The sequence below is a fragment of the Ictidomys tridecemlineatus genome, chromosome 7, assembly GCF_052094955.1.
Source record: "Ictidomys tridecemlineatus isolate mIctTri1 chromosome 7, mIctTri1.hap1, whole genome shotgun sequence".
NCBI classification, from domain to species: domain Eukaryota; kingdom Metazoa; phylum Chordata; class Mammalia; order Rodentia; family Sciuridae; genus Ictidomys; species Ictidomys tridecemlineatus.
Genome location: NC_135483.1, coordinates 185,815,510 through 185,840,942, shown reverse-complemented (window position 1 = coordinate 185,840,942; position 25,433 = coordinate 185,815,510). Strand labels below are relative to the sequence as shown.

Below are 25,433 nucleotides of genomic sequence, written 5' to 3'. Positions count from 1 at the left end.
AATATGTAAGAAACTGCCAAACTCAGAGTATCTGTGTCACTTCATATTCTCATAAGAACTTTTTTCAAAACGTTAAAATTTTTTTCTTTAACTAACATTATTTTAAATTTGGTCATGTTATACTCTTTCAACATCACTAATCTGGCTACTGACAAAATCAGTTGTGCATTTATAGAAATAATGTTTTGAATTAATCATTTCATCATGTATTCCTACTATTCATTTTTAAAAAAAAAATAGTTTCAGCATTCTGGAAATTTCTATTGGTAAATGTTTACAGCATATTACTTCTCTTGTCCAGAGTGGGGATTTTTAGTTTCTTAAATAGAGCCCTGAAGTTCTGACAGTTTTAGAATCTGTAGTGGTTCCATATCAGCCAGTTTGGGGCTCACGTGAATAATCACCAACTCTACCTTCATCTAATGCCCGATCCAGCTATGTGTGTGTATGTTGACAAGCCTTTTAAATACTGGGCTGACAGGTCCATTGAAATTCAAAGATATTTCTAACCACTACATGAAGCAACCAGTAGTATTAGTATAAAAATTTAAAAATTCACTCACACCACTACTGCTATTTGGACCCCTAACCCAGTCAAGGCAGGAGAAGAAACCCAACTGTATCTTAACCTACTTTATTTTTCCTAAGTATAGAGTGTGTCTATAGGTTGGAAGCCAAGCTCTTTTAAAAGTCTTCGGTTTTAATTTTATCCTAAAAAATGATCTGTTTTCCAAGAAGACGATATCAGCAAATGCAAAGACTACAACGGGCAATTCAACCTGGTCAGAAAGTCTCCAGTGGGCACAACAGCCGTCAGGCACTGTGTATAGCTTAGTGTTTCCAGGTTCCGAGTTGGAAATGGTTCGTAGGGATATGAGTGAGGAAAGCCAGAGAAAAGTGTGAACCTGGTTCATTCATTCTTCCAACAACGATTAACACCCAGTTTACCAAGCATCAAATGACAAATTAAAGTGGTGTTTCTCTCCCTTCTGCAAAAGACCACTAATGAGCTTTGCTTTTCCAGGGTGCTGACCGACATTGTGGCCAAGTGCCATGAGGAGCAGCTCGACCACTCTGTCCAGTCATACATTAAGGTATGAAATTGCCACTGGGACATTGGTCTTAGCCCTTCATGCTGTGTGGCTTGTCGCATTCCCTGTCTACAATAAGTGAAAAGCTCTCTTCCTTAGTTGGTTCCAGGTGCCCGCCATTTTTAAATTCCCTGTAGCAGAACTCCATCTTTTTGCATTAATGAGCTAGATGTATTGTTTATGTGTAAATGTATATCTACTGTGTGTTATGTCCAAACAAAATTTATATGGGGAGAGAGGAAAGTAAAAGGATAGAAGAAAAGATGGAAGGACTTTTCTCTTGAAGTCAAGATTACAAATACATGAAATTCTAATGTTAATATAGGGAAGACTGTTCCGCAAGGTATGTTGAATGCTCTGTGTTTCTTCTGTAATATTTTCTTAGCTCTTTTTATTGTTTTCTTCAGGCGTTATTTCATTTTCCCAGTTACTGTATATTTGTACCTGCTTCTGGTATGTGAAGTCCTTTATCTTCTGGCATGAACCACTTGCCCATCCCATCAATATGCACTGCTTTCTTCAGTGTCCTGTGTCAAGCACTCACCCAGAGATGTTTCTATTCTCATTTCCAGTTGGCCTGTGAATTCATGCCAGTGAACTTGTGATGATGTTTGCACTTTTACACCTGCTACCTCATGTCTTCTCCTTGAATACAAAGAAAGAACCACCCAGAGAAAAATACCTTAATCTGATTTATAATATGCAGAGGATCTGCATTGCAAATTTTTGTCTCTGTATAAATCAAATCTTTTGAGACACTGACTTTTTAATTAAGAGACTATACTTCATACTATATATGGACAGACATACACTCAGACATTCTAGATGTCTCGAAATGTAACTAGAGAAGAATTTAGGCCTTTGATGTTAGAATCTTGATCTTTAAAATAATACTAATAATTACGGTTATCAATGCACCTGTAAAAGGAAATAACTAGGAAATGCATTCTGGAGTAAGCCCCTTGTGATACCATCTATAGGTATTCAGATGGTATATTCTCACTATAGTTTTATGCTATATACTTCCTACCTGCCAGAAATGTTGGCTGTCTTCCCAAAACACGAGGGCACAAGCATGTGCCTTTCCTGGAAACAGCAAGAATACTGGCAATACTCTGTGACTCCATGGTGATTTCCCTGCCCTGTGATTTTACCTGATAAGACCCTCCTTTCATTCTTTCTTTCTTTCTTTTTTGGGGGGTTGGAGGATGGAACCCCAGGATACTCTATCACTGAGCCACATCCTCAGCCATTTTTATTTTTTACTCTGAAACAAGGTCTCACTAAGCTGTCCAGGCTGGCTTCCAACTTGCCATCTCCTGCCTCAGCCTCCTGAGTAGCTGGGATTGTAGGTATGCACCACGGTGCCTGGCTAAAACCCACATTTCAATTACAAAAAGCCAGTTCCATGTACAGGTACCTTTTTAGCTTATGCTCTGTTTAAGAGAGTATCACAGATTACTCTTATAGGTATTGATGAGTGTCCTGTTCAAGAGAATCTGGATAAATTTCACCCTCTCTATGTATTCCAATTTTCTATTCTCCAAAGAGACTAAGAAGAAAACAGTCATCCTTTGATCCTCTGTACACACAACTTCATTTCAACACAGTGTTATATTCTTCATTCCAGTGAATAGTTGAAAATCACACTGAGGACCCACTGATAGTCTGGCTATTTTGGGGACAGTCAAGGCTAGTTCCTTCTAAGTTCCTCAGCTCTCAGACTCTTCATCTGTGATGCTACTTATTTTATGCATGGTCTTGATTTTTAACGAGAATATCTGAAATATCCTGACAAGACCATCTCACTGTATAATAAAGGAGATCCATTGCTTGTCTAGTTTGTTTTGAAGTGCTTCAAATCTGGAAATGTACTGATGTGGAATTTTGGATTAATAACAATTCCTAAGGATGTTTTAGAATATACATTCAAATATCTAAACATATACTTACTAATAAGGGAAGCAACTTTCACTCTCCTCGGGAGAGTGCACTAAAGGTTTAACGGTCAACTTTAGCCGTCAGCCTCACTCACCCTCAGGGTTCTCCTCTGTCACCTAAGGTGAGGGAGAGAGACCCAGTGACATCCAGCTCTGACCCCGTGACTGGCCTCCCCTCACACCACACTGCTGACAACCTGCCCTGATCAGAGAGTCTGAATCTTTACCCCAGGTGGGAAAAATTATTCAACATACAGGTTGATGTTAAATCCCACCGCAAGAATCATAGTGAAAACTGATGGGCTGTTTCCACAAAGTGCTTGGAGGCCCTTGAAACATGTGCTATTCCGTGTAATTTTATATTTATTCAGAAGTAAACAAAAACACCATTTCAAGTTCAGTGGTGCTAAATGCTGCTACCTCGCTCCATCGACAATATCCAGACTGCACACAAACACCATGTCTGTTTCCAAAATGTGTGTTTAAAGTCAATCTAGCTAAATGCCATGGTTTCCAGTGATTTCTGGCACTGACAGGTTCTAGTAGTCACGGTTTTGAATTTCAGCTCTAGTAGAAAGCCCTTCTGGCTAGATAACTGCTTGGCATTAGAGAGTCGCTGATGACTCTCCCCTGACGAGGCATAATCTCTAAGGGGAAAATTTGTGTTGCTCTTAACTTGAGCTAGTTTCGTGCACCCATTAGCTTTGTCTTTCTCCTTGGAGATGAGCTTGCAAAACTCAGGCTCCGCCATGGTGCTGATACGCTACGAAGTTCAAAGAAATGGCGATAAATTCGGAAGTGACTATGCCTCTGCTTTGAGCCCTTCTCTTGTGTACCTTCCCTCTGAATCATAGTGAAGTCTGAATTGTGAAAATTATAAAGAAATACCCTTCTTGAGGCAAACCCAACTCATACGTAAAAAATTATAATACAGTGAAAAGCATTTTACATTTGAAACCGATTTATGTCCATTAATGGATATGAATATTCTTTAAAGATATGAAAAAATAATAAAAATCAGCTCCAAACCAATCTTTTTTGAAAAAAAAAAAAAATATATATATATATATGAACAGTCCTTGTCATTTGACTGCCAGCCGATTCTCAGGAACCTCTCCCTAGCTGCGTCTGAGCTTGGGATGGTAGAGCCTGGGCTTGGGGGGACCTAGCCCATCGGCCTCTGGAAGGCACCGCTTCCCCACTTGGCTATTTGAGTGGGTGCTCTACCCTTTCAGGATGAAGAATTGCTACCATGACATCCGTTACCAGTGGAAGGAAGGAGAAGGGGAATGTGTCCTACGTAGGTGGGTCAAAGCCCTCCATGTTTCCTTGAACTCGCTAAATGGCTCTCTGGCTCTTTCTCTCCATTTCTACCCAAAGACTTTGAGCCTAGGTGAGCAAGGCCCTACCGTGCAAAGCCCTAAGTAGGAACAGGTGTGTACCACTCTTACCAGTGGGCCTTCATTTGTTTCATGACAAAATCTGGCATGAGCAAAAATTCTGAGTAATGAGTTATTCATGTGGCCTAATTTTTGAGGCTTTTTTTAAAAAAAGTAATTCACTTTGTTTCCTTTTTGGGTTTTCTTCAGTTCGTGTTCAAGGGCAGCGTATGCAAGGAGAGAACGATACATGAGGAGCTGGCGAAGAATGTGACTGGTCTTTTGAAATCAAATGACTCAACAACAGTAAAGCACGTCCTGAAGGTAAAAAGTTTAGAGACAGCTGATCAGTGGTTGGTACAAGGGGTGGATCTCTCCTGTGACCTGGAAAGTGATAGAACTCACTGAATTTCATGGGTCATTTTTCTTCTGGTTCCTGACGGAAGATTCATAATGAAACTGTAGCATATAAAAATATTAAGCAAAGGAGATCTGTGTCAAGAGAAACAGAAAAGTAGATTGGACTCAATCTTTTAGGAGCTTTGGGCTAGAGGCACAATCATTGACCATTGAAAAATTCTCCATGTAACACAATAAAGCATTTGGAGACTTTTTGTCACTGTTAAGAGAAAAAAAATACCTTGAAAAAGATCAACTATGCTATGTGAATGAGCACACCGAAGATAGCAAAACTGAGCAGCAGTTACTTTTAGGTCTCGAAGAGTTACAACACAGCTGGATCATGTGAGAAGCTTATAAAACAGGAACTCTAAATTATTATGGAATCCTGATTTTAGGCCTAAGCTAAATTTAATTAGCTACTGGGACTTAAGGAATGAACCATTGATAGGGTATAGCTGAAAAAGGAAGTCAGGATCAACAAGCATCACCAGGAGTTCACTAAAATCAAATTATCCTGGGTGAAGCGGTTCGTTTTCTTGAATTAAGCCTATGAGGATATTCATTCCATTTGTCCACCCCAGGTATCCCAAGGGCTCCTCTTGCAGCAGGCACACTCCTAGACACTTGGGATGCATCAGAGAACAGAATAAAAATGTCTGCCCTTGAGGACTTATGTTCTGCTGGGGAATGAAAATAAAATTACACGTGTAATTTATGAATAAGTTCTATCATATGTTAAAGGTGAGAAATCAGATTCGCAAAGAAAATGTGGAACAGCAGAGGAAGTGGGGTTCCTGAGGACAAAGAATTTGATTTGAAGTCTCGACTAAGGTGGGCAGGTTGGAGCCCATGAAGAAGGCAACAGCGGAGCAGAAATTGTCCTGACGGAGGGAGGGAGCTTGCCTTGGGATCATCCAGTGGCATGCCGGAGGGAAGGCCCTGTGATAAGTCACAGGGCAGCAGGACAGCATGTGGAGTGGAGGCTAGAGGAAGGTTAGCTGGTGAGATGAAGTTGTTTGGTATGTCCGAGGGCCATGGTGAGAGTGATTGAATTCAGAGACAAATGTTGTGACAGTTAGCATGAAGGTTAAAAATGCCATTCTGGTGACTGGGGACATAGCTCAGTTGGTTGAGTGCTTGCCTCGCATGCACAAAACCCTGGGTTCAATCCCCAGCACCACACTCGCACACACACACAAAATGCCATTCTGGGCAAGATAGGAGACGGGATATTGTTGCAATAGGCTTTGGATTCATTCAGTGTTCCTGACCATGTGGATTTTACTTCTCTCTCTTTTTTTTTTTTTTAACTAAGAATCAGTCCCTTCATTAAGCCACAACTGCCTCTGCTCCTCCTCATCTCAGTCAATCCTCTGGAGTGAGGACTGTGTGCTCAAAAATTTTTGACAACATTGTATCACCCTAAAAGTGGCTATATAATTCAACGTTCATTCACAGTAGAGCAAATAAGTAAATGGTGATCGTTTCTGTGATGTGGTGACAATGTATGGCACACCCCCTCCACCTCATGCCTTAGAACATGCAACCATTCTCAAGGCCAACATATAGAGTAACTAAGAAAACATGCCCAGTGGGAGACCCACCTCCCTTCTAGACCTGGAGAGGCCCAGGAGCCTCCACCTGGTTGCAGGGCTGCTTAGACCCTTCCTATGTCCTTCCTCCAGAGTGTGGATCTAGTTGCCTAGGTGCAATGCCAGACCCCAGGAAGGAGCCCTCACTAGCAGAAAGGAAAAGCAGGATCATAGATATCTCTTGATATGCAGGAAAGACAGACATACTTGAGCCCCAGACTCCTCAAGGTACAGGAGGGGCAAGGGTCCTGCTCTGCCCAGGTCCCACATTGGGTGTGGCAGTCCAGAGTGTTATGAAGTTATATTTTTCAAGGTAGGATGAGCAAGCATTTTATTTAGCACTTTGTCAGCTTGACTTCTAACTTCTGTTTAAACATATAACCTTTTATTTTTACATTCCCCAATATCCCTGGAAATTTTAGGGATTGGCTTGCTGTGAAAAGTTATAGTTTTCTTAACTAAGTGAAAAAAATAGAGCATCCTATGAATAAACAATTATTATTTATCATTCATGCCAAGTAAACTAGAAACTTGTTTTAGTCTAAAGACTTTTTGAGACAATTGAGAAACCAAAATATCTGACATGTACTTTTACCATTGTATCTTTGTAAAGATCATCCTGAAATAATGGAAATATATTATTGCCCTGGTTCATTTAGTTTCAAAGAATACACGATTAAGATAAAGGTGGGACAATATCACATATTGTGAAGAACAGAGTTATCATTATTTTACCATAGGACAATAAGTTGTTATTGTCTCTTCCTTTTCCTAACAGCATTCCTGGTTCTTCTTTGCAATTATCCTCAAATCAATGGCACAGCACTTGATTGACACAAATAAAATCCAGGTAAGATCATGTATAATATAGTCATATAATGTCAGCCAGCAATCTCACTGATGAACAGGTTCTAGTTATTTCCATTTTTATTGGCTTTGGAAACCTTAGCAATTTATGTTAATTGTTTTCTTTAAGTGGAGGAAATGATCATGTATGTCAGTACAGAACCCATTCAAAAGCAGACGCCAGGAAAAAATTACAAGCACAAAAAATTTCTTGGGCAAAAATAGCTATAAAGGAAAAAAGAAATAGGAAGTTTTGATGTGTGTAAAAGAAAATGAAGACGGAAGGAGGATTGGCTGGAAAGGGCCATTCAATGAGAAAGTTTGGGCCAGGCCAGTGGGTAGTCTGAGAACAAAGAAGGCTCATTATAGGATTCTGCAAATCATCTAGCTCTAGGACCTCAGCAAGCTCAGTCTTTGAATAGGAGCAGCATGGGGAGAGTGTGGCCATGGTGTGTGCTTGATGCATTGTCTTTTTACATTCTTCCCAGTCGATGGTCTTGCAGGAGCATCTGAGCTGTGCATGGCTATGGCTTCCACAGTCTGCAGTCTGCATAGCACACCGCACACACTCTTGAATCTGCTCTTCCTCAGCTCCATTGAGACTCTTTACCGGAGAGGATTAACTACAGCTCCTATCATGGCAGCAGGTCTCCTTAGGGGCCACCATGTAGTCATCACTTACCTGCACTACAATCCATTCTCAATCCCCTCACTCTAGCTCGGGGCTCTGAAATTCTTGTTAACTTACCTGATAGTGGGACCCAAACCCTAATTCCACAGTGCTCTCAGCCTCAGTACTCACACTCCACTTGGGGCAGGTTGCTGCATATGACAACTCACAATCACAACTGGACAAGGAGGACCAAGACACATCCAGAGGCATCACCTCCATTCCACACTTCTTTCTCTCAGCTCTCATTTGGGTAAGACCAAGGACAAGACTCTGGCACTGTCTCCTCCCCTCCAGGAGGGTAACTCAGAACAGAATAACATTGCATGAGGGGGCGTGGCAGGGATTAGGGCTGCTGTTCTGATTTACTCTTTTTGTGGGGGAGAAGCAGCGTCAGAGCGTCCACGTGGCTTCCCCACTAGGGTAGTACCACAGGACCCGCACGCAGTCAGTGTAATGTTGCTCCAAATGTCAATTTTGTCAATTCCCACTGTACAGTTGTGACCAGTTAACCGACTCCTAGCTGGATCTTTGAACCCAGTGGACCTATTGTTAACAGAAATTTAGTCAAGACTCCGTTTTTAATCTCTGCAAGTCCTCACTCTAACAGTGCAGACATGGAGATGTGTTTGGTTTCCAGATATCGATTTCAACTTGGATCTGTATCCAAATGTCCTTGAAATGTGTTATTATCCCCCTCTCCCCAGTGGAAAGTAGCCTGAACAAATGATTGTATTTGGGGAAAAATAAAATAAAAGTGGTAGAATCATTATAGTGTACACTTAGTACTATTTTATGGGTTTCCCTTTAGGGACCCTGCCACCTCTTCACTTGATGTGTACCAGATATGAACATTGACTCAGGTCCAGGAGAAAGAAGGGCATCACGACTATTTATTGGAGTGAGCATCTTAATCTTCCAGATGCTCCTTCTTTCCTACTTAATGGATGCAAACTGCCACCATTGCTGGTTGCTTTGTTTTGTCTGTAGGGTTTCTGCACAGCGCTAGCCAGCTCCACAGGTCCTGAGAGTCAAGCCCCCTTTGCTTTCCTCCAGCCTTGCTCTGTAGAATAGCTACAGCCTCCTGGCTGCTGGAGATTAAGTACCACACAGGGCCTCTGCTATTGTGGTGGCCCGTGGTCCCCACAGCTGTTGCTCCTCCTACCTGCAGACAAGGAGGCACCACTGAACATCCGAGTGAGGTTTGTCTTAGCACCTTCTTGATGACCTGGGTGCGGAGTGTGTTTCCTGGACCTTCCTGTGGAACCTGATACTCTGGTGGCTCTTCTGGTCTCATGGCCATTCCCACATGTCCATTTCCTCCATCTTTTACTCTGTCCTCCCTCCTCTGCCAAGGTAACTCAGACATTTCCAACTTTCCCTTAAGTGGCCCATCTCCTTGATTCTGAGAGCCACCCTAGCAGTGAGTTGCCTATCTCTGGGGCTTTAATTGATCCTGTGCCCCGAAAAAAGCACCCCCTTGCCTTTAAATTCTAATTTACCCCTTAGAAACCCCTTATTATCCAGTCTCAAAGGTACTCCCCTGGCTCCTGTTAATTTTTACAGCCCCTTCTAGTACATTGTCTTTCCCACTTTATTCATCCCAAGAAGTCCTCAGTGTTTGGCCTGATCACCAGCACAGGAGGGGGTGCAGCTCCCAGGAGTTTGCCTTTTCCCTTGCAGGGCAAGGCCTTTGGAGTGTCTCTCACATGGGAGAAGTACTGGCTGTTTGTGGGGAGGGTAGGACATTTCTATCAACATTAAGGGTTAAGGGCACTGTGCTACTTCCTTAAGGTCACCCACCCAGAAGCTCCATCCAGAGGCTTCCAGGCCCCAGGCCTTTCCCACCGTGGCCTTGACCTTAGCATAACAAATATGTGGGCTGCACCTTTAATCTCTGCTGCTTCCAACTTTTCACCTTAAGTCCTATGTTTGCTTTTTGGCTGCATCTGTTCTTCCACTTCCAGAGATAAGAGCCTCCTGCCTGGAAGGAAGAGAAAACTCTAAAATAAAGATTAGAATGATTCCTATCTCTGTCATTAAACCAGACTGGAAATCCTCACCATCGTAATCCCTCCCCTGTCATCAACTTGTTAGATGATAAAAATGACACTTAACATCTCAGAATTGATTTTCTCATCTGTAAAAGAATGGATTAGGGGAAAGTTCCCCTCCAGTTATCACCACTGTGCATCTTCTCACGTAAGCAAGTCACAGAGCACACCCATGAGCAGCCTAGGAATAAGTGATCACACACAACACTGTGTCCACCAGTCCACCTTCCATGACGCAGGCTTGCATCTCATTACCAGCTTCACTGATATCCCCACCCTCCAGAGTTCTTTCAGGGGCCCAACACTGACAATTTTCTCACCATCTCTACTGATCACAATAGGAAAAGACCTGAAATCATCATTTTGCATAAAGACAATTATAGTAAACTTCTCCCAAGCTGTTCTTTTTTTTTTTTCTTTACAAATTATGAAGTGAATGGCCTTCTTCACCATTAGAAAAATTTCAGTCACTAATTTCAGGAGATTTAGGGAGTATAAAAAGGTGCTGGTCCTCTGAGAGACCCAATATGGTTAGGCCAATAGCGCCCCCTGCCTTCAGGCTAAGGTGAGTCCCTGTTTCCTGGGAGCTACTGAACAGCTTCTCGCACTCATCTTTTACCCCAAAGGTCCACTGAACTGCTCAGACTTTCGCTCCCCATTGCTATCCTTGCTCCTAAGAGCTCCCAAATGCTGATGTTCAGCCCTTGCCTCCAGGGCCTACTCCTCATCGTCTTGGCCATCCCATAGCCCAGCTTGTCCTCCTTGTTCCAGCTCTGCAGCTCAGGAAGCCTGCTGTCATCTCACTTCCGTCTCCTGTCCTGAGACAGGATGCCACCGTCTCTGGTACAGGAATTCTTCCACCTCAAGCCTTCCTGATGTTCTTCCAGAGAACAGACTGAAAGTCTTTGGTTTAAGAGTAGAGGAAGACCACAGGATGCCTTTGAAAGATAGGGATGAAAAAGGAAGAAGAAAGGCAATAGCAAAGCCCAGGGCATTGTGGCGAAAACAGGCATTGACATAATTATTGGATCTTAGAAAATCACAAATGAAAAGAGGAAACTACAAATGTGCTTTGATGACTTAAAAAGTGATTGTTGCTTTCATATATGCTGCCATCTAATTCTAAATTCTGTTTCTGTGTGTAGTGAAAATGTGTCTGGGTCTAATTTTTAAATGCAACTTGTAAAAATGAATGAATCTCACGGATCCGGTAGAAAGGGTCTATATAAATTTAAGTCATGGAAACAACTCAGCCATCTCGAACGTCCCCCTCATGTACAGAAGTCCAAACAGGACTCTCAAAGTTTTATTCAGTGTTATGTAATCTCACTGCCAAGCCCTTCTGTGCCTTGTGTCACAAGCATCTTAACCTGGGAGGTCTCACTGTCACTCCTTCCCTGTGGCACATACTGGGACCAGGGTGTTAAGGTTAGCTAAAGCTCGTCTGTTATTAGGGAACATTTCAAACCAATATCTGTACTCATCTCGTTCACTGATTTCTAGTAGCTGTTTATTAGGGGACTCCTAGTTCTAAAAGAATCAAAATATGAGTTTAAAATTTTAAATTGAGTTACATCCAAAAACTGTTAGGATAATATTCATTAAATTTTTAACAATAGATACTCCCCGAGAAGCAAGAGAAGGTAATTAAGATGTGAGGGAGCTTTTTAAAAGTTTGCATTTTACTTTGTACATTTCTTTATTGTTTGAATAGTTTGCAGTTAACATGTAATAATTCAAATTTTAATGCAAAGGTGAAAATTTATTGACCAAAATAGAAAGGAACATTAAATGAAAATGGTGGAAATCATGACCTTGAAATATAAAAGTCTTCTATTTATTATTGCCTTCAAGTTTGCAAAAGGGCTCTTTATTTGTCAATCAATAAAGTAAGTCTCTTTATTTCCTCCCTACTTAGTATTTCACATGCTACATTATGAATAATCCATTCTTTCCACAGCTTTCCCGGACTCAAAGATTTCCTGAATCTTACCAAAGTGAGTTGGACAATCTTGTGATGGTCCTGTCCGACCATGTGATTTGGAAATACAAAGATGCACTTGAAGAAACCAAACGGGCAAACCACAGCGTGGCCAGATTTCTTAAGGTACAGTTATGAGGCTGCGTTTCTGCTCACACCCCATGGCAGCAAGTGCAAGTTGGCTAAATGTTCATGGACTCGCATCTCTGTGATAAAGAGTCAAAACTGACACAGAGAGATGCATGTTCTCATTACACATTTTTCCTACTTTAAATACTTCTTCATTTTTTTTTCCAATTTGGAGTCTCTCCTTGAGGAAATATTAAGGAGATATTTTAAATGGATAAAAGTATCCATTTGAGTGTTGTCAAATCATAGTATTTCTAAATAATTTTAAAGAGAAAAATGAAATGTTTGCAGGAGAAGCTGCATTGTGACAGTATTATTCTCTGAAGCATTTCTGCCCTTGAAATGGCACTGCAGATTGTGATGGTTGTAACAATCATATCAAATAGCCACTTTGGAAAAACCTTTGGAAATTGATCACTTTGGGTATATTACCTGGAGGCTTCAGATGATGTAAAGATTACTCAAGGATCATATGAAAAGAAAATTATCAATTTTAATATGCAGCAACAACTTTCTGAATCTGGATGTATAGGCAGGCCAGTTATGTTTCTCTGGGTTACAGGGATTCATATTGAATTGAAAAGATGAAAATGTAAAGGCAAAAAAAAAAGTCAACATGCAGAATTATGGTAATCATGTAGCAGACAATGAACTTAATAAGAAAAACTATTTTTCTTCTCTTCCTTCTGTTATTCAGCAGATGACTACAATAACCTTGATGAAGCCACTTTAGTTGTTTCTTTATGTTAGATGCAAGACCATGCTGGGGGACTGTGAGAATTCATAAATAAATGCTAGTAATATAACATTGAGAAGCTATGGCAGTGGATGAGAAATCAACCTGGGTTGTCTTTGTTGTGCTTTAATTTGGTCTAAATTATTTTCTAATGTGTTAAAAATTACTCCAAATTATACACTATAGTTTTTTCTTACCTGAGTTTATTTTTCAATGTTTTGCCTCTCATTTTTTCTTTTCTCTTTCCTTGCTTCCAGTGAGAGAAAAGGATGGTCAGGGTTAAAGGGGAAGAGGGTAAAGGAGAAAAAAAATATCACTTTAGTTATTTACCACATTTTAAGACCTATGGACATAAAAATTATTGTTATATTGGTAGTTTATTTGAAGCGCTTCACAGAATAAAATATTTGGGAAAATCATTAATATTTCATTGCTATTAATATTTCATTGAAAATACTAAGTGATGTTTTATATAGTTGATAAATACAGATTTGTAACTTTCTGACGTATATACTATATCGAGTATTTCAATTAGTTGCCATATGTGGAAGAATGCTTAAGCACATTTTAAAGATTTTTTTAAAAAACACATATACAACCCATTTAATTAAATGTTATTTTGCTTCAAAATATATCATCATCTTTCCTAAAATCTTTGATGATTCCTCTAGTAAAGATGTTTGAAAGTAGACTTTTATCCCTTTCAGCGCTGCTTTACGTTTATGGACCGAGGGTTTGTGTTTCGGATGGTTAACAATTACATCAGCATGTTCTCCTCTGGGGACCTCAAGGTAAGAGCCGTGGGCTGGAGTGACTGCTTGCTAAACTCTGGCGTTGTAAATAAGTAAACTGGTCTCCGTGTAGATCTACCTTAAAATGTAAGGTATTTTCTACATCAGAAAAATAATGTCTATGCCAAGGAGAGGCAGGCTTTTAAATAGTCCATCTGCTGAGCAAGTCTCCCAGGTCCTTCCTTAATGAAGGACAAAGGAGTGGAGGAAAGTGTTTGCCTCCATTTCTACTTCCTGTGGGAGGTGCAGCTACTGGCTTTTTCCAGCTGCAGTTTCCATAGTTGGGTTTATCCTGGGATGTGTGGTTTTATCACTGGAAGTCTTACTTCCCTGTCACCCTTAAGTCCTATGCAAAATGGACAATCCATTTGGGCCAATCACCCTACCCAAACAGGGGCATGAGCCAGGAGGTGAGGAAGGAACTCCTGAGCAGTAGTAGTTCTTCAAGTGTGATTCCCAGACTAGTGAGGGAGCATCAGAAAAGCCCAGAAGTCTGTTTTAATGGAACATTCGGGTGACTCTTTCACATTTTCAAGTGGGGTGATTCTTATGCACTCTCAAGTTCAGACCAATGAGCTATCATATGGCACATGCCGGAGGAATGTAAGACTGAAATTGGCAGATCAACCAAGTTCTATCAGTTAAGTTTTCTTCCAGTGACAAGAAACAGAGCAGACTCCAGTTTGATCCAAAGGGAAGATATTGGAAGGAGGTTAGGAGTAATGGCATTGAGTAAACAGCTGGAGAACTAGGTATTGAGAAGAGCAAGGACCAGTGAGCGCACTTTCAGAATAATCACAAATGAGGGGCCCTTTGGCCAAGGCACTGCTGCTGCTCCTGCTTCTCATTATACATTCTGTAGAGGAAATATGTGATCAACCTGCTCTGTGTCATACACCTGACTCTTAAGGAGGGAAGATGAGTCACCTGAAATAATAGTTTCCTATTCGGCTTTATTTTCGAATTGGGAAGGAAGTAATTCTCCAAGGGGAAATTATTGTTTAAAAAATATATATATAAAAAAGACCAAAAGTAAATAATGGCATTTTTAAGCCTTTTATGTCATGCTTAGGAGCCTGAACAATAGTTTTGCAGCAGTAAAAATTTACTTTTGATCGGGGGTATTACACGATTAAATGTAATTTGGTTTGAAAATTCAATTTCTCTCTAAACATTTCTTGAAAGTGTATGTTTGGGCTCCATTGTTCATGAAATTTGCAGAATATTGGTTGAGATAAAATTGTAGTAGAACCAAATTATATACATTTCCAAAAATAAAAGAGAATGAGTGAAGTTCTCCATGAAAAATAATTAACATGTGATTAATTTACACTCCTGTTCACTATGTTGTATAAGAGGATATGTGAAATACTGTACTTATTTAAAATGGTAGTATTTTAAATTATTAATTGATGATACCCCAAACTACAGTCCTAGGGCATCTGAGTACATGGGATATATTTTTGTGTGTGTGAGCTGATATTAGTGAATATAATAATGGTGATCTAATTTGGTCTTAAAGAATGGTTACTTAGCCTGCATGAGATAAAAATAGAGCACTTTTGAATGTGCTAGTGGTCCTTGGGATGCAGTTGTTCTTAACACATGTGCCACAGTCATTCATCATAGACCACGTCTAGACTACACTGTCATTGTCCACAGTCAACCATTATTGAAACCTTAGGCCTTTTTGATAGGGCAAGGAAGAAAGCAGAATTAAATAACATCCCTAAGAAGTATCATACAGCACTTCACTCTTATAAGAGATCTGCACCACCAACTTCCTTAACTTCCTTAGCTCTGGATCTCGGTTGCTGATTGTAGGAGTCTGTTTATGACTTAAGTGTAGTTTTTGAGAGAACAGTGTCCCTAGGGTGCAGCAGGATTTTTATCACAATAATCTTGCCATGACATAAACTAAGAGAAGCACAAAACATGACTCAGGACCTTGTCTCATAGAAGCCTCATGTAGGTTACAAATGGGGTCTTTCTTGAGGAAAGAACCCTGAGCAGTCTCCAAAGACAGGGAGCTTCACGCAAGTACCACTTCAGGGGGCACAGAATCCTTTAAACTCAGTTATTTGCTGACCACACAATAGCAACTCCCTCTTTTTATGAATAAGATTCAAGTGCAGATTTAGTTTGTTTCTATTGACTTCGTTGGTGTATAAATCATAGTCATTCAGTTTGACTCTTTTTCAGACACTGTGCCAATATAAATTTGATTTTCTACAAGAAGTATGTCAACATGAGCATTTTATTCCGTTGTGTCTTCCCATAAGATCAGCAAACATTCCAGGTAATAACTCCCCGAGTTTTATTTAATTAATAATTTAATTAGCCAGCTTTAGTGGCCCACAATTCTAATCCCAGTGGCTGAGGCAGGAGGATCTCGAGTCCAAAGACAGCCTCAGCAATGGTGACTCCAAATAAAAATACAAAATAGGCCTGGGATGTGGCTCAGTGGCTGACTGCCCCTGAGTTCAATCCCTGGTGCCTAATAATAATAATAATAATTTTAATTATCATTTGATTAATAATTCCCACACTTTTATTTATTTTGCCTTTAGTTATTGTTTTCTTACCTTCTCAATCATAGTTTTATCTGCAATTGTAACATGAATCTCAGAGCCAGATAATCTGATCATTAAAGTTCAGAAGAAGTTGATTGTACATGGTTAAAGAATACAACTTTATGTTTTTCAATGTTTGTGTCTATTTTCACTAAAGATGAACACAATTTTAAACCTGGTGATTATAACAAAGAATGGTAACCTGTAATCTTCCTGTGTTTTACTTTACCAGCTCCAAAAGAGAGCTTTCCATTGATTTTGAGATATCAAAATAATTGCAGGAAGAAAGTTATACTTTGTGAGTAAAATATCATTTAGGAGTTTCATTAATGTGTACATAATTATGTCAAAATGAACTTCAAAGAATTGTACAAAGAAAAGTGGAAGAACAGGAGGGAAAGGTTAGGAGGGAGGAAAGAGCACAGCATCATAAACACTTGACTCTCCCAGACCAGAGAGGGAGAGGGACCCGCCTCAGGAGGAGATTCTGGGTCTTTTGTTGACTGCACTTAAGCACAAAGAGTCTGTAGGAAATATTTTTCTTTATTATTTTGAAAACTAAAATGTGTGTACTGGGGGAGCTGTAGGAGGTTCCTGATAGAAAATTACCCATCTAGACACCAAGATGCAAAGAAAATACTATAATAATTTAGGAACTTGAAATGCTTTACATGTAAGTAGTGAATGAACTACTCACAACAGCATTGAGATGATGAAAGCAGAAACAAAGATGGTAAAGAGGCTCCTTAAGCCTACGATAGCTTGCACCATTATTTTAGAGGGAAAATTATAGTATCAAGCCTATAAAAGTTGTGGCATTTTAATCTTCAACATAATCCATGTAACACCCCATAAAGCACTTTCCAAAGAAAAAAGGGTAGAAATGATATTTTAGACCATGATATTTTTAGGGTTCTGAATTTTTTTTTACAAGTTAGGGTCAAGTTATTATTGGTTAACTAAGTTGATTTTTAGGAGCACCAAATTCTTATTTGGTCATTCTATTTCCATTCGTTCATTATTAATACCTCAGAAAAAGGCCTGACAATTTCTTGGTAGGTCTGATATTATAAACAGTGAACATAAAAGTGTGTTTCAAAACAGGCTGGTTTCATTTTATAGAAAAATAGGACCTTTGTTGGAGCTATTAAAATAATTCTGTTCAAGACATTTTCCCTTAGGGAAACCAATTAACAACCAAAGGTATTCCTCCTGAAAAATGAAAATATTGAAGAGACTCAGTTATAATTTTAAAAAATATATTTAATAAAAAATATATTATAATTTTAAAAAATATATTCCATTTATAAATTACACATAGTTAATGAATATGTGTGTAACTGAGAGTGTATGTGTATATATGTATATATATTTATATATATATATAATGTATATGTATATATATGTACTTTCTGTTCATTTGAATTAAATTTAGATCCTTTGACACCTTCAGAATCAACTCAAGAGCTACATGCCTCAGGTAAATAATAGCTTATACTACCTACCTAATCAATATCCAGTTGTCTAATAATATTGATGAGTAGAAATACCATAAATCTCCAGCTTTCATGGTGCTAATAAGTAGTCTTGTATTTGATATCATATAATCAAAATATTCAAAACATTGACTAAACTTTTATCTTGTCACAGATAATTTAATGACTCACTAATATATTTCTTTCATATTTTACTCTCCAGAAGTTGATATTTTTCAATTTCCCAAAGCATCAGAAATCTTTGTAGTGTGTATTATAAATAAAATTCATATATTTTACATATGTATATCACATATACTTGTTCAACGTAACCTATTTTATATAATATTATACACTACACTACTATTAACTATAGTCACCATGCCATACATTTGATGTCCACAATTTATCTTATAACTAAAAGTTTACATCCTTTGACCAAAATCCTGTTTCTCTCAATCCTACCTCCTGTAACTGCTTTTCTACCCTCTGTTTCTATGAGTTCAACTTTTGAAGAATCCACATCTAATCATGCAGTGTATTTCCAGGTCTGGCTCAGTTCACTTAGCAACTCCATCCATGTTGTTACAAATGACAGAATGTTCCCTCCTTTTTGTAAAGAATGAATAATACTACCTTTTATTTTCTTTATCTCCCCATCCACACATGGACACTTCAGTTGTTTTCATATCCTGACTACCTTGAAGAACTCTTAGATAAACATGGGAGTGCAGATATTTCTTCAAAATGCTGATTTCATATCAAAAAGACTAAAGATGGCAGGTGCTGGTGAGAATGCATAGAGAAAAGGGAACCCTTGCACCCTGGTGGTGGGTATGTAAATTAGTACAGCCACTATGGAAAACAGCACAGATATTACTCAAAGAATTAAAAATAAGCTGGGCCCAGTGGCACAGACCTGTCATCCCAGCAGCTCAGGAGGCTGAGGCAGGAGGATCGCAAGTTCAAAGCCTGGAATGCAAATGGCAAAGGGACCTAAATGCCTGCTAAGGGATTTAACCTTAGGCCCTAAGCAACTTAGTAACTCAGTGGCTAATTACCTCTGGGTACAATCTCTAGTACCCTGATACTAAATAAATAAATCTGCTATATGATTTAGCAATCCCCTAACTGGGTATATGTCTAAATAAAATAAAATCTGTATGCCAAAGAGCCTTCTGCACTCCCATATTAACTGCAACAAGGGAAGGGAGACAACCTGTGTCCATCAACTGATGAGTGGATAAAGAAAGCATGATGGAGCAGGTTTTCCCTTTCCTGTTTATGTCTCCTTTAGGAAAATACCTGCTCGGGTCCCCTGCCCAGTTTTTAATTGGGTTGTTCTTTTGCTCTTGGGTTGGGTGAGTTTCTATTGTATCAACCCCTGCCTAGGCTTACATTTTGCAGAAGTGTGATCTCACAATCTATAGTTATCTTTTCACTTTGTTTCCTTTGCTTCTGAGAAACCTTTTAGCTTGATGTAGTTTCACCTATTTATTTTGGCTTTTGTTCCCTGTGCTTTTGGGTCATATTCATAAAATTATCATCCATATCAGCATGAAGGAGCTTTATTCCCCATGTTTTCTTACAGGAGGGGCTGGAACTACTACTTAGGAAGTGAGATGGACAATTCTAAAAAATCTGTTATTACTGGAAATTTTCACATCTTTTCTCATAATCCATGCTTATAATTTTGCAGCCCCCTTTGGCTTTCCTCTCTCCTTGCCCCTCACATCCTTCAGCAGACTTGTCCTGGTTTTGCTTCTGCTACTCAATTCCTACTGCCCCAGCCCAGGCACCATCTCCTCTCCTGTCCCTCCTTCTTTGTGTTGGGTTTGTCACCCCACATCCCCCTTTTGTCTAATTCATTTACACCCTGCCACTATCTCAATTAGTCAACAGAGTGCAGGTCTCATCAGGCCACAGAACTTCAAGCCAGACTTTAGTGTGTTAACCTTTTCTACAGGAATGCAAATGGCAAAGGGACCTAAATGCCAGCCAAGGGATTTGAACTTAAGTTCCTCAGTCACCTAACCCCAACCCTTCTCTCAGGTCTCTTTTGGTGGCTGTGTCAACTGGACCTCATATACCTGTGCCCTCCAAATACCTGTGCCTGCAGACTTTTATGCCAACAAAAACCCTACCCCTTCTTCTCCCAACCTCCTGTCTGACCTCCCCTGCCTCCACCTGTACTTCCAAACTCTAAAGCATCCTCAAAGGCCCACCTCAGCACATCCATTTCTACATTTCCTGATTCTTAGAGAAAATATTTTTTTTTTCTCATGCAACTCCAGTAGTACTGTAAACATGCCATTTTAATCAGATGAAACACATTGACATGGTGTGTTAGTGTGTGTTTGCATTTGTGTTTCAGGGCACAGAACGTGCCCCATCTCACTGAATGCCTCTGGATGACAGAACACATATCTCTGTAGCGACACTGTATTCCCCAATACCGCCTGCCAGTGGCAAGCAATGAAAGTAGTTGTCTGATATATCTTTTGCAATTATAGAGTGACTATTTGATTTTCAAAAACATATTTTGTTTTCTTTCCTAATGAAGACATGCCTGAATATTCAGTCACAAATGAATTTTGCCGCAAACACTTCTTAATCGGGATTCTGCTCCGAGAAGTTGGCTTTGCCCTGCAGGAAGACCAAGATATCAGGCACTTAGCTTTAGCTGTCCTAAAAAATCTCATGGCTAAGCATTCATTTGATGATCGATACAGAGAACCAGTAAGTGGTCTTCCTTTCTCCCTTCTCTAAACACCATTTAATGGCTCACTGCATTAAATGCACATCAGACCTACGAGCCTATTGATTTTTATGTGAATCATCTCTTCTGGCTACCTTTTCACCTAGAGAAAGCAGGCCCAGATAGCAAGTTTATACATGCCCCTGTATGGCATGCTTCTGGACAATATGCCAAGGATTTACCTGAAGGACCTGTACCCTTTTACTGTCAATACATCTAACCAGGTAAGTTTGCATAGCATTTCATTTTTCTGTATTAACACAGATTTGTCCTTTTCCTCTTTATACCATGGATAATTTCGTTCCACCTGTGAGTAGATTAGCAATTAAACAGTCCATGCAAGGAAATCACATCCATGTCATTTGTTCCAGATTGGCCACTTTAGGCTTCCACATGGTCTATCCCTTCAGCATGGCATTTTTCCTCTGTTCTCTGCATCATTTTGCATTTTTCCCCCAGTTTTTATAGCTCCTGGGTTGCCTCCATGGTCTGTCCTCAGTGCACACCTTTCCCCCACTACCTTCCACATTGTCTTTATTCTTCCTGGCTTCAGTGTGGCCAAGTGCCTTATCCATAGGGACAGCCTGAGTGGCCCATCACAGTGCTTCCTCCACTGAACCATTATTGTGACTTCTCAACCACCCACATGAGACTTGCTGCCTGGGTTAAGTCCAGATGATTAACACACTGCTGGATGCAGTAACAGTGGAGGATATTCCCATTTAGATGGCCACAGGCCTGGAGAAGAGTTTTTGGTAGGGAACCTTGTTCAAATCCCAGCAGTACCAGTTATTATCAGTGTGACCTTCCATAAGTTATCCAGCTATTTTGAGCCCCCGTTTCCTATTTGTAAACAGGATAAAATACATACCTTATGTATCCTTATGAGGATTAAGTTACACAATAAAAAACATTTGTTATAAAGCACAAGTCCCATCAGGCCACTGAACACAACCTTATTTAAATACTCATTTAAAAGCTAGTTGTTGTGGGCTGGGGCCATAGCACAGTGGTAGAGCTCCTGCCTAGCATGTATGAGGCACTGGGTTTGATTCTTAGCACCACATATAAATAAGTAAAAATAAAGGGAAAAAAAGCTAGTTGTTAATAATAGCAACTTACATGAAAATTAACCCATAATAATAATGCCATGTAATCTATAATATAACCCATAATTACTCAGCCATTTTGTCCATATCTAAAGCATTGTTTTGACCAAACTTAAAAAAAAACTCACATAAGAAAATTAAATTGTCTCTAAGAGCATGCTTTTGACATATTCATTCTCACTGCCGACTTTGGTAGAAAACTTTTGTTAGAACATAAAAGATCAAGTTAAATAAAATTAGCTGGAAGTAAAATGGAGAAGATACATATGGGTCAACAATGTGGAAATATCTCAATTGCCATTACTCTCTTCTGCATTTTGAAAACAGGGGTCTAGAGATGACTTGAGCACCAACGGAGGATTTCAAACTCAGACATCTATGAAACACGCAACCTCTGTGGATACATCGTTTTCTAAAGATGTTCTAAATTCCATAGCAGGTACTCGAAGCCTGAGAACACTTGTGTTTAACACTCATCCACACTTACATTGTATATCATTGTGCTTTGTACCCAATCCATAATTCATGTGCATTGTATCTATGACAAAGTATATTGCATTTGTACAATCAAAGACCTTTTTACATATTTCTTTGAATACCATTCAGTGACTTCCACTTCTACTAAGTGTTCATTTTTACTTGGCTTAAGGAGCAATCTGATCAGTTGTTATCAAATTACTTCATTCTGGAAAGTCTTTAAGTTTTTATTGCAGACCCTTTTAAAATATAATAGCTCTTCAACTTCAAAGATTATTTTTAAGAACTATCTTGGAAATGTCATTTTTAATTTTTCATAAACTGTCAAAAGTTGAAAGCTCCTTTCCCCAAATTCTCTTTATGAGCTTTTACTAAAACATTTTTAAAACGCGAGCTATATTTCTTTAAAAAGCATTTTAACAGATCAAAAGAACAAGCGTTCTTTTATTTCTTTCCATTTATAATGGTTCAAATTTTTCTCAATAACCATTTTAATAAGAATTAAAATGTTCCATATCTTTAATGCCAATCCAGACTCTGTTTCCCAACACAGCAGCCACCTCAGCACTCAGCGTGGTTTGGTTCTTTGTTTTTGTTTGGTGGTGGGGGGGTTGCTTTTACTTTTTCTTTTCTTTTCTTTTTTAATCTTTGTCTTTTTGTACCCATCCATCTCATTCCCATACGTGTGCTGTGGCTTATGTTTACAGCATTTTCATCAATAGCTATTTCTACAGTAAACCACGCTGATTCCAGAGCATCCTTAGCAAGTCTCGACTCCAACCCAAGTACCGCGGAGAAGAGCAGTGAGAAGACGGACAACTGTGAAAAGGTACAGCTCCCCTCCCGGACTTCTCAGCCACCATAACTGTGAGGCAGAGGTGGCTTCCCCGTGCTCCATCCTTATTGGTTCTTTTACTCCTAGATTCCAAGACCCTTGTCTTTGATTGGGTCCACTCTTCGATTTGACAAGTTAGATCAAGCGGAAACCCGGAGTCTCCTTATGTGCTTTCTTCACATCATGAAAACAATTTCAGATGGTAAAGAGAACTCTTTCAAATTAAGTTTAAAAAAGAAAAAAGAAAAAGAAAGAAAACTTTTATTGCAAAGAGCTTCACACTCTGCACTTTCCCCTCTAGAAACTCTGATTGCCTATTGGCAGAGAGCACCCAGTCCAGAGGTGTCTGACTTCTTCAGCATCTTGGAGTAAGTTTTCGAGTTCATTAGATAACACTTTCTTCTAGAACTTTCAAAAGAGCTCACCATCCCACCCTTTATTCCAAGAACTTTTATGGTAAATTGCCTATCAATAATACTACAAAGAATATTTAGAGAATATGTGAGATTTTTATTTCAGTATACTAAGATGAACAGTTAGGTATAGATAAAAAGAGCGTGAATAATGAGAATGCAACTTTTCTTTCCAGTGTTTGCCTTCAAAATTTCAGATACCTTGGAAAACGCAATATAATAAGGTAATGATTTTAAACCCCATCAGGTTAATGTGGTTTTTGAAAAAGCATTATGACATATATTAACATGCCAGGTTGCACTTATAAATATATGTTAGAAATTATAAAATGCAAATAAGGATGTTAGGTTAACTTCACAACAGACATACAAGTTTGAAGATTTCCCTTTCTTCATAGTACATCCAAGAATAAAGTTTTCTAAGGAGAAAAGCATGAAACCACACATTTATCAGTAGATACTTTATTTCATGTATCTTCTGAACTAATTAATCTATAATTACATAGTAAAATTTAGAAAATACCTATTTAGGAAAATAGTTCCAATAAACTAAAAACAAAAATTAATCTGAAATAGCTTATGGCTGTTGTCATTTTCTCATGAGTGACAAAAAATATCCACAGCACCCCAGTTTCCTATTTCCAGAAGAAACTCAAATTTTACTTTCCACTAGTTCAAAGCATATCAAATTTTGTTAGTAATCACTTTGTCAGTTGTCATCATGTTTTTATGCAAGTTATAAAAGTTGAGCCATTATAAAAACTTCAGTTTCTCTTGCAGAAAAATTGCTGCTGCATTTAAATTTGTGCAATCTACCCAGAACAATGGAACCCTCAAAGGATCCAATCCTTCCTGCCAGACATCAGGGCTCTTGTCACAATGGTAACATCACATTGGTATTAAAATTACTCACTTGTGTATATCCGTGTAGATTTGTGGATGAAAGCCTATGAGAGGTGTGGATACACACATCTATATATTTCAGGCCAAATGCAGATCTGTAAGTTACTCTGTATATTTATATAAAGAAGCACTTTATCTGGCCCACTAGCTTATACAATCAAAGAGCTAAGGATTATGCCTTATTTGTGTGCACTTAGAGCACAATGCCTTGAATAGAATGAGCTTTAATGAGAATTTCAATTTAATTGGACCTGAAAGATACACACAATTCCAATGAGTGCTTCTTTTAACACTTGTTAATCTCCTAGTGACAAAGCAAAATTTGAGATCATGTCTTCCTTTTCTTTTCAGCAATTGTAATATTTTAGCAATGTTATGAAAACCAGTGTTGTTTTTTAAAGGGTCAAAGCTAATAAGAAAGTATTCAGAACCTATTAACTCCCCTTAGACTTCCTAGTCATTAGACAGATTTTTTCTGGCATATAGGACCTGCAGTCACCCTTCATTAGCATACCTAATGGGAGACATTTGCCCCAAAATTCTACCTTAGAGCTCCTCTAGGTCTAATAAATAAGAATTGCTTCCTAAAATTTCCCCAGTTTGATTTGTTTTTCCCAGAGGTGGCATAATAATATATAATATGAATATTTTAGAAAGTATTAGAAGGAAATGTGAGACTGGTAGATAGTCAATAAATCATAGAATAAATTCTGCCTCCCTCCAGGGGGACCCTTCAATTGCCCTCTGGTGAGAAAGTAAATTTTAAAAATGTAATGGGTGTGTTTGCAAATGTTGATAGAACAGTAAAAAAATTGCTTTCCAGGCTTAATAAAAATAGTAATCCACTTGAGGCTGCTGCAAATCTATAGATGTTTGGTGGGCTAGATTTCAGGCTCCTCCTGAAACAGCTGGACAGAGCCCACGCCCTGCTGCCCCTTATCTGGAAACCAGGACTTCTCCTTTACAAGTTCAGAATAAAGAGACTCAAGACCTGGAGGAAAACAGTCACGAAGGTTCGAGCCATATAGCACAGAACAAATTATTCCTTGTAGATTCGGGAACAACTCAGGTTTCCTGGGCGACTGAAAGCCAGAGTTAGGTCTCCTGAACCTTGAACCATCCAGACCCTTTGATTTAGCCAGAATCAAATAGCCTTGAAGAATGTGACAGAGAAAACCATAGCCTCTTTTGTAGGTTTTAAGGACATCTGCCATTGTCTGCTTCTCTCATATAAGTGTTTATGAGTAGCTTATGTGACAGCAAACATCCCAAGCATTAT

General features: G+C 39.1%; 1 protein-coding gene across 12 annotated transcripts in view; it reads left to right on the top strand.

The window, feature by feature from the left end:
* Dock10 (dedicator of cytokinesis 10) overlaps positions 1–25,433 on the top strand; it is a 237,241-nt gene that overhangs the window by 180,426 nt on the left and 31,382 nt on the right. For 11 of the 12 annotated variants that reach the window (XM_078018102.1, XM_078018100.1, XM_078018103.1 and 8 more), the window contains exons 25-39: positions 1,025–1,094; positions 4,621–4,734; positions 7,183–7,254; positions 11,935–12,081; positions 13,528–13,611; positions 15,814–15,910; positions 17,620–17,664; positions 20,223–20,398; positions 20,525–20,641; positions 21,854–21,965; positions 22,711–22,832; positions 22,926–23,040; positions 23,140–23,206; positions 23,428–23,475; positions 24,032–24,133. In XM_078018102.1, the coding sequence (XP_077874228.1) occupies positions 1,025–1,094; positions 4,621–4,734; positions 7,183–7,254; positions 11,935–12,081; positions 13,528–13,611; positions 15,814–15,910; positions 17,620–17,664; positions 20,223–20,398; positions 20,525–20,641; positions 21,854–21,965; positions 22,711–22,832; positions 22,926–23,040; positions 23,140–23,206; positions 23,428–23,475; positions 24,032–24,133 (1,488 nt within the window). The remainder of the gene's footprint in view (positions 1–1,024; positions 1,095–4,620; positions 4,735–7,182; positions 7,255–11,934; positions 12,082–13,527; positions 13,612–15,813; positions 15,911–17,619; positions 17,665–20,222; positions 20,399–20,524; positions 20,642–21,853; positions 21,966–22,710; positions 22,833–22,925; positions 23,041–23,139; positions 23,207–23,427; positions 23,476–24,031; positions 24,134–25,433) is intronic. The other variant, XM_078018099.1, reaches the window with a different exon arrangement.